We start from the raw sequence: 14,404 nt of genomic DNA on the forward strand, positions 1-14,404 counted from the left end.
GAGGTACAACTTACTACTATTTTTACTGGATATTGTATTTCAATGCTGGCTTTAGTCAGCAGAGTAGTTGTTTTCCACAAAAGTATTAAATGTTTGCTAATAAAATGTGTACATTTTTTAACATGCATAGTAATTTTTCAGCGTGTCGGTAACATTTCAGTTAATGCCATATTAGCAAGTGAGGAAAATTATTTTGAAAAATGTTCATCATAGGTTTTAGATAAATTTACCGTAACGGAACAGATTATACTCAGTTCAAGAGAGAATAATTATATTCCTTTGCAAATAAATAAATAATTCTATATTAATAAATAAATAATTCTAGTTTCAAAAAATCTCTTATTAGGCCATTGAATAGAGGATTTTAAAAGGAACTATGACGTTCAAGATATTTTATTACATGAATCGTTCAAATGGTCATTTTAGATAAAAAAATCGCGGAATGCTATTAGATTAGAGGGTGGAAATTGGAGATAGGAGCGAAAATGCACCCCTTTCAGTTTTTTAATTGTAGCTCGAAAATGAAGCAAAATTTAGTTATAATTCATAGGAAAAATTATTTAGAGAAAATTTTATGTAAAAAAACGTCAATAAACAATTTGAAAAAAAGCAAAAAATTCGATTTTCTGATTTTTTTTTTATTTTTTTCCCTAGTTTTTTTTTTGAGTAAAAATAGGTATAGGCATTGCTTCATAGAAAAAAAGTAGATAAAATTTCCTTCAAAACAAGAGGTTGTAAAGTATTTTTGGATGAAAATTGACAGATATATGGCCGCTCAAACTTAGCTAATTTTTCGATTTTCGTCGTGTTTACCCTTATACGTTACTTTTTGCAAAAACGGAAGGAAATAAGACGTTCAACGATTTTCATCACATGACTTGTTCGAAGGGTCATTAAAAATGAAAAAACGCAGGGTGCTATTAAATTAGAGGGTTGAAATTGAAGGTAGGGGTGAAAATGCACTTTTGCAGTTTTTTAAATATAGCACGAAAACGAAGCAAAATTTCGGTATAGTTCATAGGAAAAATTTTGTAGATAATTGAATTTATCATCGAAGTGGCTTATTTAAAAAATGGAAAAGGAAAATTTTATGCAAAAAATCGTTGATAAACAATTTTAAAGGACGCAAAAAAAAAAGATTTTTTATATTTTTTTAATAAAATAGTTTAGTAAAAGCTTGAGAATTTAAGTACAATAAAGTTTATTAATGTATATGCGGGTACACATGTTGCAAGTGACCAATTTTTAAGCATTACGTCAAGAGCGCCAGCAGGACGCCGAGGGACGTACCAGCGTTCCAGGAAGGGTCTACGACGGACTACTGGCGCCGGCGACCAGATGCGTACTCATATACCTACGACCGACTCCACACACAGGGACTCTTCACCAAACATTCGAATCGACAACATGTCTTTTTCCACAAGCTTAGTTTTCAATAAAAATAGTTTGTACTGTTGAGGGAGCGTTTTAATTTCGCTGTACAGCGAAAGCAACCCTCAAGGCAGGGGGGTGTGTGAGTACACATGTTGCACGTGACCCATTTTTAAGCATTACGTCAACAGCGCCAGTAGGACGCCGCCGGACGTACCAGCGTTCCAGGAAGGGTCTAAGTATTTTATTGAAGACTATATAGTATAGAAAAAGACGTGTTGACGGGGCGTGTGTTCGTTGGAGAGTCCCTGTATGTGGAGTCGGTCGTAGGTATATGAGTACGCATCTGGTCGCCGGCGCCAGTAGTTCGCCGTATATATACAGTGTGTCCACGGATGGAGTTGACAAGAGGAGAAACTTTTGTTTTTGACTTTATCGAAAAATGTCACGCTTTATAAAAAGTTCTGCCCCTCGAAAAAATGAGAATTTTTGAGGTGGGAAGTAGATATACATATAGAGTTAAAGTCAGAATTGAAATTTTGATTTTAAAATTTGTATTAGGACATTATTTGAGTTTATAAACAGATTTGTTTTATAAAAATGTTGTGTAAAATAATAAATAATGGTACTTCTCTCTTGAGTGTTTTCGTGTTTTTTTAATTTATGAGCACCCTGTATATCTAAGATGTTTGTATGATAGTCTCATTTTTTCGAGGGGCAGAACTTTTTATAAAAAGTGACATTTTTCGATAAAATCAAAAACAAAAGAGTTTATCCTCTTGTCAACTCGATACCTGGACACAATTTATATACATTATTAGTAAACTTTATTGTACTTCGTCGTCAGTGCCGCGAAAAACAACTACTCCGAGGGCTATTTGCCCCTACCGGCATTGAATTACATTCGCGACACCCAGTACAACAGCTAGGATCGCTCATCAGCTGGTCCCACCAGGCACAGACCGGTTTCGGACCTATGACACACTGATGAGGACTACTCATCAGTGTGTCATAGGTAGGACAACCGATGAACGATCCAGCTGTTAAAAGTTGTAAACTCCCGACAAGAGGTACATAGTACGCGAAGCACAAAGGCTCCACCGTAGTAGCCATTTGAATGGCATAGTGGAAGTCAGCGCGATAGATGGAGCCTTTGTGCTTCGCGTACTATGTACCTCTTGTCGGGAGTTTACGACTTTTAACAGCTGGATCGTTCATCGGTTGTCCTACCTATGACACACTGATGAGGACTAATAAGTCCGAAACCGGTCTGTGCCTGGTGGGACCAGCTGATGAGCGATCCTAGCTGTTGTACTAGGTGTTGCGAATGTAATTCAATGCCGGTAGGGGCAAATAGCCCTCGGAGTAGTTGTTTTTCGCGGCACTGACGACTTACATTGTGTTTCGCCCTCTATAGGCGACATTCGTGCAATAAAGTACCTGGCAAATTTTAGCTGGTCGCTTCCACCGTAGTAGCCATTTGAATGGCATAGTGGAAGTCAGCGCGATAGATGGAGCCTTTGTGCTTCGCGTACTTTATTGTACTTAATTTCTCAAGTTTTTACTAAATTATTTTATTAAAAAAGTAAAAAGTAAATCAAAAAATTTTATTTTTTGCTTTCTTTAAAGTTGTTTTTTAACAATTTTTTGCATAAAATTTTCCTTTTACATTTTTTAAATAAGCCATTTTCATGAGAAACTCGATTCCTCTACAAAATTTTTCCTATGAACTATACCGAAATTTTGCTTCGTTTTCGTGCTATATTTAAAAAACTGCAAAAGTGCATTTTCACCCCTATCTCCAATGTCCACCCTCTAATTTTATAGCGATTCATGCAATAAAATTACTTGAACGTCATAGTTGCTTTTAACCCTGTTTTTTTTTGGTTATATTCAATAGCCTATATGTTGGGATTTGTAGAAAAAAGAGTATATAAAGATATTTGTATGGTACTAATTGCTTTCATTTGTAACCGAAAAGTTACTATTTTTATTTTGTTGTGTTATAGAAAAAAAAAATGGAATTGTAATGGATAAAATATTCCAAATTAAAATTCAAAAATTAAATATTTACTTCAAAATTCTGTATCTCAAAAGAGGTGTTTACTGGCACATATTTATTCAAACTTTTTATTAATTTGTGATGTGCAATCCACCATTAAGCTAACTATTTTAATTGAACCCCGTGTAAATGTGAAAGAGAACAGTTGGTAAATGAGTTGTAAAAAACTTTTATTAAGCATTGATTCCCCCTTTACATAAAAGATGTTACTACTATTGCGCTTTCAAATGCAGGCAATTAATTAAATTAAACAATAAATACTGTGTATGCATATTCAAAAACAATACTCCCCGAACAACTTGAACCTACTGTGCTTGACATCAAAGTGAAATTTTTCGTTTGTGTTTGGATTACCAAGTTTCTACTAAATACCCGTGATGCAATAGAAATGTTTAAAATGTACAAAACGTACAGAGATAATTGGTACAATTAATTAAATGGATTTTCGTCCTGCTTTGTAGAGATGAACAATTTCACGCTTCTAAATCAAACAGAAATGCAGATTCATTAATCTATTTTTATTTTTTAGCCAACATTTCTGCTGTATGCTTTAATTCTAAGTGAATTTAAATATTCTAATGTTTAAGATACTTTTTATTTATAGTTCTAAAAAAATACAGAACATTGTTACGTGCATTTTGTAATTAAATGGAAGATAATTTATAATAATTATGTTTCCTGTAATATTAAGTATTTGTTATAAGCATTTTTGAAAAGAAGACTAATCAAATCGCCAGAAAACTGTATGCAAATTATAATAATTTTACTCTAATTATGACATTGCATTTTCATGCTATTTTCAGTGCCCGACAAGAAATTTCACAAATCTTAAATAAAAATAAATAAATATTTCAGGTGAGTCTAAGCAGAACTTATAAAAAACCCACACTAGTAATTGTGAATTTCAGTTACCAGAGTTATAGATATGGGCGGGGGGCCGTTATGGTTAGAAAAATTAAAAACTAACGAGAATGATGAAAATGAAATTAATATAATTAAGAAAAATAAAAATATGTAAACATCTAAAATTTACTTTATTTAAAAATGATTATTTAAGGTCTCACCTTGACAAAAAAGTAGACACACAAAAAATAGAAAATTATTATCAATGTATCATTTCACTTAAGGTTACATTTAGGAATATAATTGCAAATTGTGTAAAAAAATTACAATACTGTTTATTTTCCAGCCCGTTCACATTTCTTGCGTTCATACATTCCAATACTTACAGATTGAGAACTTCTCTCCAAAATGATTGTTGTGTTTCGATTTATAATTTTACTTGCACATTATATTAAAATAATGAAAACTGAAATACGTAGGATTACATTTAATAATCATCAGGAACAGATCTCTTTCTTTTTCAGTTACTGAATCATCCCAGAGACAATTATTTTATTTCAAAAATATTTGTATATTCATTGGCTTGGTCCGTCTAGGGATAGATTTAAATATAAATTTGTTGCACTTTTCTCAAGAGAGATTGATCTGCAGCTTCCGTGTGTTCGCTTGTAGTTATTTTTATATCATCCAATATACCAGGGTTCAGAGAGATATTGGATGAAATATAATGTTTATTTTTACTATATTTAGTTTTAACGTAGGTAGAATGGATATCTGCTAAGTCTCAATAAAGTTGTATTTCAATTACATTTATATATTTATTTATTTATTTATTTATTTATTTATTTATTATTTATTTACCAACATAATACAGCCACCTACGTCTAAAATATATAATATATACTCAATGTGCCGAGCCTTAGACTAATTAAGTTATATTCAAAGACAAGTATAACATTCAGAATAAAACTTATTCATTCTTGCAAAATATAAGTAAGCATATTGAACATTCATCTAAATCAATTGTTGAAAGATTTAGAAACTGATTTGACCAACCATATACGCAAATTAGATGCATTGTTCTATGATATAAAACTACAAGGCAAGGAATTGCCTACAAAAGAAGTGCAATTTAAAAGTACTCAACTTGCTGGTAAAAAAATTAAAAGCTATGTTTTGTAAGCGACACAATATATTAGTTGGGCAACCAAAAAAAGTCAGAGCTGCATATGCGACAGGTTGTCAATAAAGTGCAGATATCAAGATAATTTATCTGCCAAGTTATATTTGGAGAGAGGGCAGTTGATTACAGCGACTTCTTGCGTCAGTACTTCTAGAAACAATTTATATAGGTACCATCACCACTGATCTACCCAAGAAAGAAGAATTGTTCTTTGAAACACCATTAGCATCAAAAAGTGAATTCATAAACTCTGAACTCTTCCTTAAATGGTTGAAGCACTTTAATATTCAGTAAAGCCTAATTCAAATGATCCAGTGCTGCTTTTGTTAGATAGCCATACTTCACCTATAAGTTTACAGGTTATTGTATTCTATCGTAAAAATGTATTCCATTATTTATTAAGCTTACTGCTTTATAGCAGCCACAAGTTGCAACCATTGTATGTAGGCTGTGCTGAGCTCTTGACGACAGCTTATAGCCAAGAAGTTGATAAGTGCATTTATTTGAGACAACCTACTCTAGAATTGCCACCTTGATAAAAAAATGTTATTTTTTTTGTCTCTTGAAATGCCAGGTAAATGCTTCTCTCCAACCAGAATTTGGTCTTTCAATTCAGATGTTTATGTCGACTTTGGTGCGACCAATCATCAACCAATATAGAAAACGCCGAAATTATAATCGATTAGCAAGAGTAGCAAGCAAGACTAAAAAGATGGAAAATATATAATCTTGTCCAGCTTGTGAAGAAACATACCAATGCGATCCTCTAAAAATTGGCCTTATACAACGTACAACATATCAAAGATGGAACCACGAAATTTGTACATCTTATGAATAATTTGGATTATTTAAGTGCGATTTCTGCAAGAATGTAAAAGACAGCAACTAGTACATAAGTTATTTTGCGCACTCTTTAAACGTATGAATATAATTTAATCCCTAATATGTGCTCTCTTGGAATCTTTGGATTTTAAGAGTGCGCACTAATGAGAACATATGTTTATATTTTTTCTTATAAATGTTTCAAGTATAACTAGATATTTTTGTTACTCTCAGAAGGAATATAATTCTGTATATGCAAAACATTGCTAATTTTGATCATAATCCTTGTAATTATTTACTTACAGAAAATTAAATGATGTGCATACTCTTAGGTGTACCTTAGTCGTCTTTACCCTATGTCTCAGATAGAATACCACTAGATTTAACTTGTTGAAGGATAAAGTCGTCCATTTGCCAAATTCATCAAACGTAAGTAAACATAGGCAAGCTCAAGGAGTAGGGTTAAATTCAAAATTTATTCTTCTTGAAAAATTTTGCTAAATTATACGTTTTTCGAGGAAAATTAAAAAGTCATTAGCATTATTGTAAAATATAGCACATCAAAGAAAGCTACGATATTCGTCTTCACATACAAATATTTAAATAGAAACACAAAAAAAATGTTATCTGTGTAATACGCACTAATAATTAGAAAGTAATTAATATACATCTTAAATAATTAATTATCATTAATATTTAGAAAAAGTTATGTGCATGTGAATGTGAACATCAAAACTTTCTTTGATGTGTTATTATCAGTAAAATTACATATACTTTTTAATTATACCCAATGTCCATTAACAAAATTTCTTTTATCATTACCATGTCATGCTAAAAGATATAAACCTGCTTTTTCAAAAGATGAAATAAAATCGATATTTCTTTTCAAGATGGCTATGAAGAAATATAAATTACTACTAGCCAAAACTTGTACTAAATTTGGTAATAATGTCTTAAATAGTTTAGAAGAAACAAAAAATTATTCCATTTGGGCGAAAGAAAATCTTGTAAGAAGAATCCTATGAAGGGACATGTATATTTATCTAAAGTAGCATTCACAAAATTGCTTAATGACTTACCTGCTACAAAACTGTTCTGAAATACAGATATGGGATTAATTCATTATTCCAACGGCAATAAATTTTATTGCAAATCTTATAAAATCTCTGCTACTGCCGAAAAAATAAAAAAGTGTTTTCTGTATCATATAATAGGGCAACAGTAGGTTTTTTCCAGAATGTTAAGAACCTTTTACTTGATAAAGAGAAATTATAAATGATCAACAGTGGATATTCTAATAAAACTTCAAATACTTTAAGGTTTGATAGAAAAAATTAAGTCATTAAATATTCCTTCAATTACTGCCGTATGATTTCCAAGAATAACAGCATTATAAATGTTAGTGAGTCTGTTTTTAAGGTTAATTAAATATGAACAAGAAAGCATGCTATTTAGCTACTAAAATATCAAACACCTGTTACTATTTCCAAGTCCAATTTTTCTATCGTTTGCCAGAAACACTTGGAATAAAATATAGCCAACATTAAACTAATCTAATCTGTAACTTCCATTGCATTATTGACCCAGTCATTGGTTTGGTGTATTCGTGTACCGTTATCAAGAACAAACTCGCTCTTTTGATAACAGTATCAATTATAGGTTTACATGGCACTGAAGCAATAGGCGTTAATGTCAAGTGCTCGCAACTTTAATGACGTTTTCGATAACTGCAGCCCAGCTCATCCAGTGGTACTTATCGGTGACATAAATTATATCGATTTGTTTTATCATTTACTGTACTGATAGAGATTTGAGACGATTTATTGAAGTCATTAGCTAGTGGTTAATTCATTGCCCCTAATGAAATGCGTTGATATGTCGTTAGTTAAGAGATACAATATACTAAGCCATATATCTGATAAGGGAAATATTATAGGGTAGGCCAATAAAAAGGAAATAGCTTTCAGATACTTATTTTTCTGAATATACTCAAAAACGAGTAGATTTTGTTTTAAAGGATGTAATCCTAAATCGAATTTGTATTATTTGCAGGTATAAAAAGTATGACATAAATTTTTCTTTGTAGTAACATATCTTCTGTAACTGTTAGATGGATTACCAAATTGTCGCTTTTTCAGATAGAACAGGAAATTATATATTATATTTTCGAAAATAGTTCGCTCTTTAAATTTTTTCGTATTTTGCCAGTCTTCTCAAGTACTGTCAATAATTTTTTACCCCTAAGGTTCTTATGTCGGCCTCGATACTGTCGAGTTCATTTTCCATTTCGGTCATCCGTTCAATGTTTTCCCTATTGGTCTACTTCTTTCAAAAATATTTCTTGTAACAAAAGTTTCGTTTATTCTGGATACACCTAGTCCAATCAATCTGTCACTGCCTGATCTTAAATTTACAAAAAATACCACCTGGAAACAAAAAATATGGTGATATAGGAAAAAAATCTAAAAAAGATAGTGAATTTTTCCTGTGGGGAAGTTAACCTAAAAAATTCATAAAAGTAAAAAAATGGTTTTTTGCTAATAAAAAAAACTTAAAGTCCAATCGAAAAAAGTTAAATGAGAAAGTTGTAGCTATTAATATTTCGACTTTTTTTGTTTTTGCTGTAAATGTAACCCTCGGCAAGCAAAAAAGGTACATTTTTTAAAAATATCGATCGTGATATCGATTTTTCGAAAAAAAGGTCATCTCGGAAACGAATAGTCGTAGAGAAACGAATCAGGGATTATTTTTTCCTTAAAAGTTGTACTTTCATGGTAAAAAAGAGTGACAACGATTTTATTCATTTCAAGTATCCAAAGATGATTTTGAAAAAAATAAAAAAATTTTGGTCGGGTTTTAGCTTAGCTAAAACTATTCTAAAGATAAAGATATTCTAGCTAAAGATATTCAAGAAAAGCCCGACCATAAAATTTTTACTATTTTCAAAATCGTCAATTCTGATTCTCTGGCAATTCTTTTTAAGGCTTATATTACACAATAGTCGAATTGGAGCTACATTCAACAAATTATTTAAAAGCTTATAACTAGATATCGACTATTAAATAAATAAACAGTAGTAGCGTTGTAGTAGCAGAAATAGGCTAAATCTGTGGCCAAGCCCTGTAACGCTTTATGTTCACAACACACAATTCCACTGACTACCATAAAAAGGCATGCCATACACTCGACCAAGCTAAGAGTCAAACTCATTCACACACGCCCAAACGACAATGAATTGCACGGCCATCTTCTCTCAGCAAAAAACCTGGATTCTTCGCCGGCACGTTAGGCTGACAGCATTAGTGCCGCTAGATACGTATCGAATAAATTGATCGATGCGAAGCTTCAGATCACAGGTAGATATGTACATATTATTGTTTCGTAAATACATATATTTTATTATTAGCTCTCACATGTTTTTGCTCTTTATTAAGCTAATTCAAACAATTTGTAAGAAATTATTATTTTGTTAACTTTTGCTGGTACTTATTATTACGTACTAGACGTATACAGTGTGTATCAGCCAAAAGGAATAAATAAACGCTCGGACACGTCGATTGGTAGTTTTAGTTGCGCATTTTTTTCAATAAAAACTTTGTATACAGGGTGTGTCATGTAACAGTGGTCAATACCAATTTTCTTATTTTAAATGCAACATCCTGTATATTATTCAATTTTTGGATTCTTCAGAAAATTCTAGACATATTTCATGTACAATGTCCTATACCTATCTTCAACTGTTTCGGAAATATTAAGTGTTTTTGTTGCATTTAAAATAAGAAAGTTGGTATAGACACACCCTATATAAAAAGTTTTTGTTGAAAAAATGCGCAACTAAAAATCGACGTGTCCAAGCGTTTTTTCAAATACGCCCCCATTTATTTATTATTGAATTTATTCCATTTGGCTGATACAAACTGTATGTATTTTATGATAAATTATATGTGAAGCGTTTAGTGTAGACAAATAAACTCTACCTTTTTTGTTTTATACTATTATGCAAATACTTACATATAGACGGCTGGCAACGGTACATAGTCCATCTGCCTTTACATGAGAGCGACAAAGTAAAGTAAAGAAATTCGTGCAATAGACAAGGATGGCTATAGTAAAGACGTTTCATAATCTGAATAGTCACTCCCACTTCTAACCGAGCGCATCCTATTGACTATTCAGATTATGAAACGTCTTCAATATAGCCATCCTTGTTTATCGTACGAATTTCTATGACTTACTTTGTCACTCTCACGTAAAGGCAGATATTCTTATAATGTAAAGAATGCGGTTATAAGAAGGCAATGGTTTTGTTACTTTTTGTTTGATTAAATTTTCATAAAACAGAACACAGCTTACAGCCAACCCTGTAACCACGGTACAGCCGCTCCCATATTTCCGATTTCTATTTATGAATAAACACTAGATGCCCCAATACATTTTAAACAAAAAGTGAGCAGTTAATGTACCAAACGATGACATGTATGCTTATAGAGTATAATTTGTGATCTACATCCATTTAGATATTCATACACAATTCTAGATGGGCATTAAATTACTGAAACTGTTGAAATATACAACTCCTGGTCCTCTTTTATAATATGCCATTGTGTTGTGTCGTAATGACATATTTTGTAGAAATATTTATAAAATAAGTAGTAGGAGTATAACACAAAAATTAACTTCTTGTGGTCTAAATGTACCATTTCTCCAGATACCACCCATGTCGATTTTTTATCGCGGTTTTGTGAAAGATAAAATTTATGATGATGAAAAGGAAGAATTAAATGAGAGAATGAAGACCACGTATACTGAAATATGACAAAATCAATTATTAAGATATAAACCCACTTTTTATTGGAAAACTCTGCACCCTAACAATTTGAACAAAACTTAAAAATTATTTTCTACACTGAAAGAAATGCGCTTTATTCTTTATTAGAATTCTATATGCCATTATAAGACCATTGTATACTATATATGACAGTTAAACAGGTGAATATTGGATATAAAACGCGTACTGCTAACACAGTTGTATAGTGACTATCAACCTTATTCTTTATTAAATTATTGTATAACTAGTATACAACGTTTTTTATACCCTTTACGAAATAATAGCAATAACTGTTATTAAAATGTTCCATATCGTTATTAGAACATCTAGTACTGGTTATAAGTTTTATAATAACAAACGTATTAAACTGTTGTATACTCTGTATGAGTTAAAAACATATGACATTAAGTTTTCAGAAATTTTATTGGATAACTGTAATTACAAGCTAAGGTTCTAATGTAAACATAAAACATACTTTTAAGCATTAAAAATGATGACAAATCGCTCCCAACGATGCACCCGTATTTTCTTGTATTACATGAGAATTTGCACTATAACTCTTCCACCTTAAGGTTGAAGCATCCCCTGAAAGGTTAAGCTTCTTTCCATCTAATTCTATTTCCTCTGGTTGATTGACTTTAAACCCATGCTCTTCTTTGTCACCGTTAACCTTCTGTTCCTCCATATTATGTAAAACTTAACATCAGAGGTTTCTAATAGGACATACAAAATAATAATTTTTAAGACAAGATTTACTTTTGAAAAAACAAAACAATTACAAGCCATAAAACAGTTAGATACTTACATAGTTTTCCATTTCACACAACGCGATATGATCGTGTATCCCACAAAACATGTGCCTATACTGTCTATTTTCATCAAACTAGACGTGTAATAGTCGTAAGTCGATGCACAGCGGACTGTCGGAAATTTTACGATCATAACCGATTATGCACCGAGAGGTGACGATCACTCAGCCATTAGAAGACGCGTTTTATACGTTAAAAACGGAAACATATTCAGTACAAGAACGAATAATTCTGTTAATACAATTGTTATATACAAATTTGGATACTGGTTTTTATACAACAAATCTTCCCTACTATACAATTGGAACATATAGTCTATAACACCTAATAATGTACGAGTATAACTCATTCATTATAACCTTTATTTCATAGATGTAGAAGGTGTATTAAGCAACTTCCAGTTAAACTCATTGAATAATGAGTATGGGGATGATTGTTTTTTTTTTAAATAAAAGTTGTATATTGGTTATAAAAGTTTTAATATGCGCTATACTCATTATTCTAGATAAACAGTTTAATAAGCCCATTTCTTTCAGTGTAGTTGTAGACAAGATTTTTATTCCCTGTGTATTTAAGACAATTATATCTGTCTTCTTCATAATGTCTGCACCTCAGAACGTTGCTTATTATAAATAGAGGCTACATGCGATATAAGCAGCAGTATTAATTGGGAAGGTTTTAGTAATTATTTTACCAGTGAGCCAAGTCTAGCATGTTTTATAAAGTTTCAAAAGAACCTCATTTAATTTGGAGCTTGTAAGAGGAAAATAAATTGACTTCAGAAGTATTCTATTTACTCACAGGCGCTTTTCAGAAATTCGTGTTAACTTATGTTGGCCTTTTCCTTTTCTTAAATATTTTAGAATTAATTTAAACTTTATACGAATTTGAACATATAAATTTATCTTGACAACCGTATGGTTATTTTTCTTTGAATCATATATTCTGAACTTTTAACGGTAACCGTAACTGACATTTATAGCTTCCTTCCTTTAAAAGTAAGTTGATAAACCTAACTCACAGTTGATGTATATATCAGAACCAATTTATGTATTTTGTACTACTCAGCAGTAACTGTAACATATAATTTAGGAAGGTGTCACTTTTCAAGATTTGTTTTTAATTTTACTAGTTGACCTGTTTAAATAAAAGTGTCTGTAAATTATTTTTATATTTATGGTATTCCGATGTCCAAGATTATTAGAATTTCCTTTTACAGGTTCTGGGATCAAAGAAAGAATATCATTTCGTAAGTCATGCAATTCCCGCGGCTCGTGCAAAAAGAAGTATCCCTCACGTGAGAAAATTGAAGGTCGACCCTCTGGTAAGTAAATTATGGAGTAATCAGTGTCGTTTCTTTTTTTTATGGTGACGTTAGAATCGTTTAATATTGTATAATTTGTCTTATCTATGTTGTTAATAATTCTTATAATCGGTAGCCTTATAAAGACGTACTTTGAAAATACTGAAGACTTATAAATTCAGTCATGGGAAATATCACAAAATGACACGTAAATAATTCTGTAATAATTTTTCCATTTCTAGTACATATTTTTATGAAAAGAAAAGATAAGGATCATTTATGGATTGGTTTAAAATTTTTATAAACACCCACGTTAATTAGCTTTATAGTTAGGTATGCGATATGACAAGATACGATATAAAACGTAGTCTTTTTTATACACAACATTATGTTACAATAAAAGTTACCAAAACTTAAATGCAAACATTTCGGAAACATTGGCGCATTCGCCATAATACTCAAAGAGTTTAGATACAATTTATTTAATGTTTGTCTCAATAAATTTCATTAAAATTATCGATATAGGACAGAATATAAAACTTAATCATCGAGAAAAATTGTTATACAGTATGTCTCACTAATTTGGAACCATATGGAAAATTTTTTATTATGTATTAATTTTAGGAAAAAAAGTTATTCTTCATAAACAGTTCTGCATGTTATAAAATCTAAAATGCAATAATTAGATTTTAAATTTTTTCAGTCGTATACGCGGTTTGTCAAAAAATATAAATTTTACTCAAGAGTAAAGTCCTACTATATTTGACAATATCGAAAATTGTTATAAAGAAAAGTTGTTCAGAACTAAAAACTACGTTCAAATATGTAATTACATCCAATTACATTAAAAAATATATTTTTCTTTTTTTTTGTCTACAATGTCTGTGCAAATTTAACTGTCTAACTTTATGTTTAACTTTTTAACTTTATCTAGGATGCACTGATATACAAATGATTTGTTGATAGCAAGAAATGTTTGACAGTGAGTTTCAAAACGCGTTAGAATTTATAAGACACATAAAAATGGTAGCGTTATTAACTTGTGAAGAGAAAATAGAATTTGTTTTGATTGTGAGAGAAAATTATAAAACACATAGAGAAGCAGCTATTATTTTAAATAATAGACATCCCAATAAAAATATTAATCATTCAACTGTTACGAAATTAGTAAATAAATTTAAGG

The 14,404-nt window shown here is 31.0% G+C and overlaps 1 protein-coding gene across 1 annotated transcript in view; it reads left to right on the forward strand.

Moving 5' to 3' along the window:
• Positions 1-13,242, forward strand: part of LOC111691855 (neuroendocrine convertase 2-like) — a gene marked incomplete at its 3' end in the record, with an annotated part of 59,689 nt that extends 46,447 nt beyond the window's left edge. Inside the window, exon 2 of the mRNA XM_023455265.1 lies at positions 13,138-13,242. Coding sequence (XP_023311033.1) covers positions 13,138-13,242 — 105 coding nt within the window. The remainder of the gene's footprint in view (positions 1-13,137) is intronic.
• Between the last annotated feature and the right edge of the window lie 1,162 nt (positions 13,243-14,404).

Source organism: Anoplophora glabripennis, unplaced genomic scaffold (assembly GCF_000390285.2).
Source record: "Anoplophora glabripennis isolate ALB-LARVAE unplaced genomic scaffold, Agla_2.0 scaffold520, whole genome shotgun sequence".
NCBI classification, from domain to species: Eukaryota; Metazoa; Arthropoda; class Insecta; order Coleoptera; family Cerambycidae; genus Anoplophora; species Anoplophora glabripennis.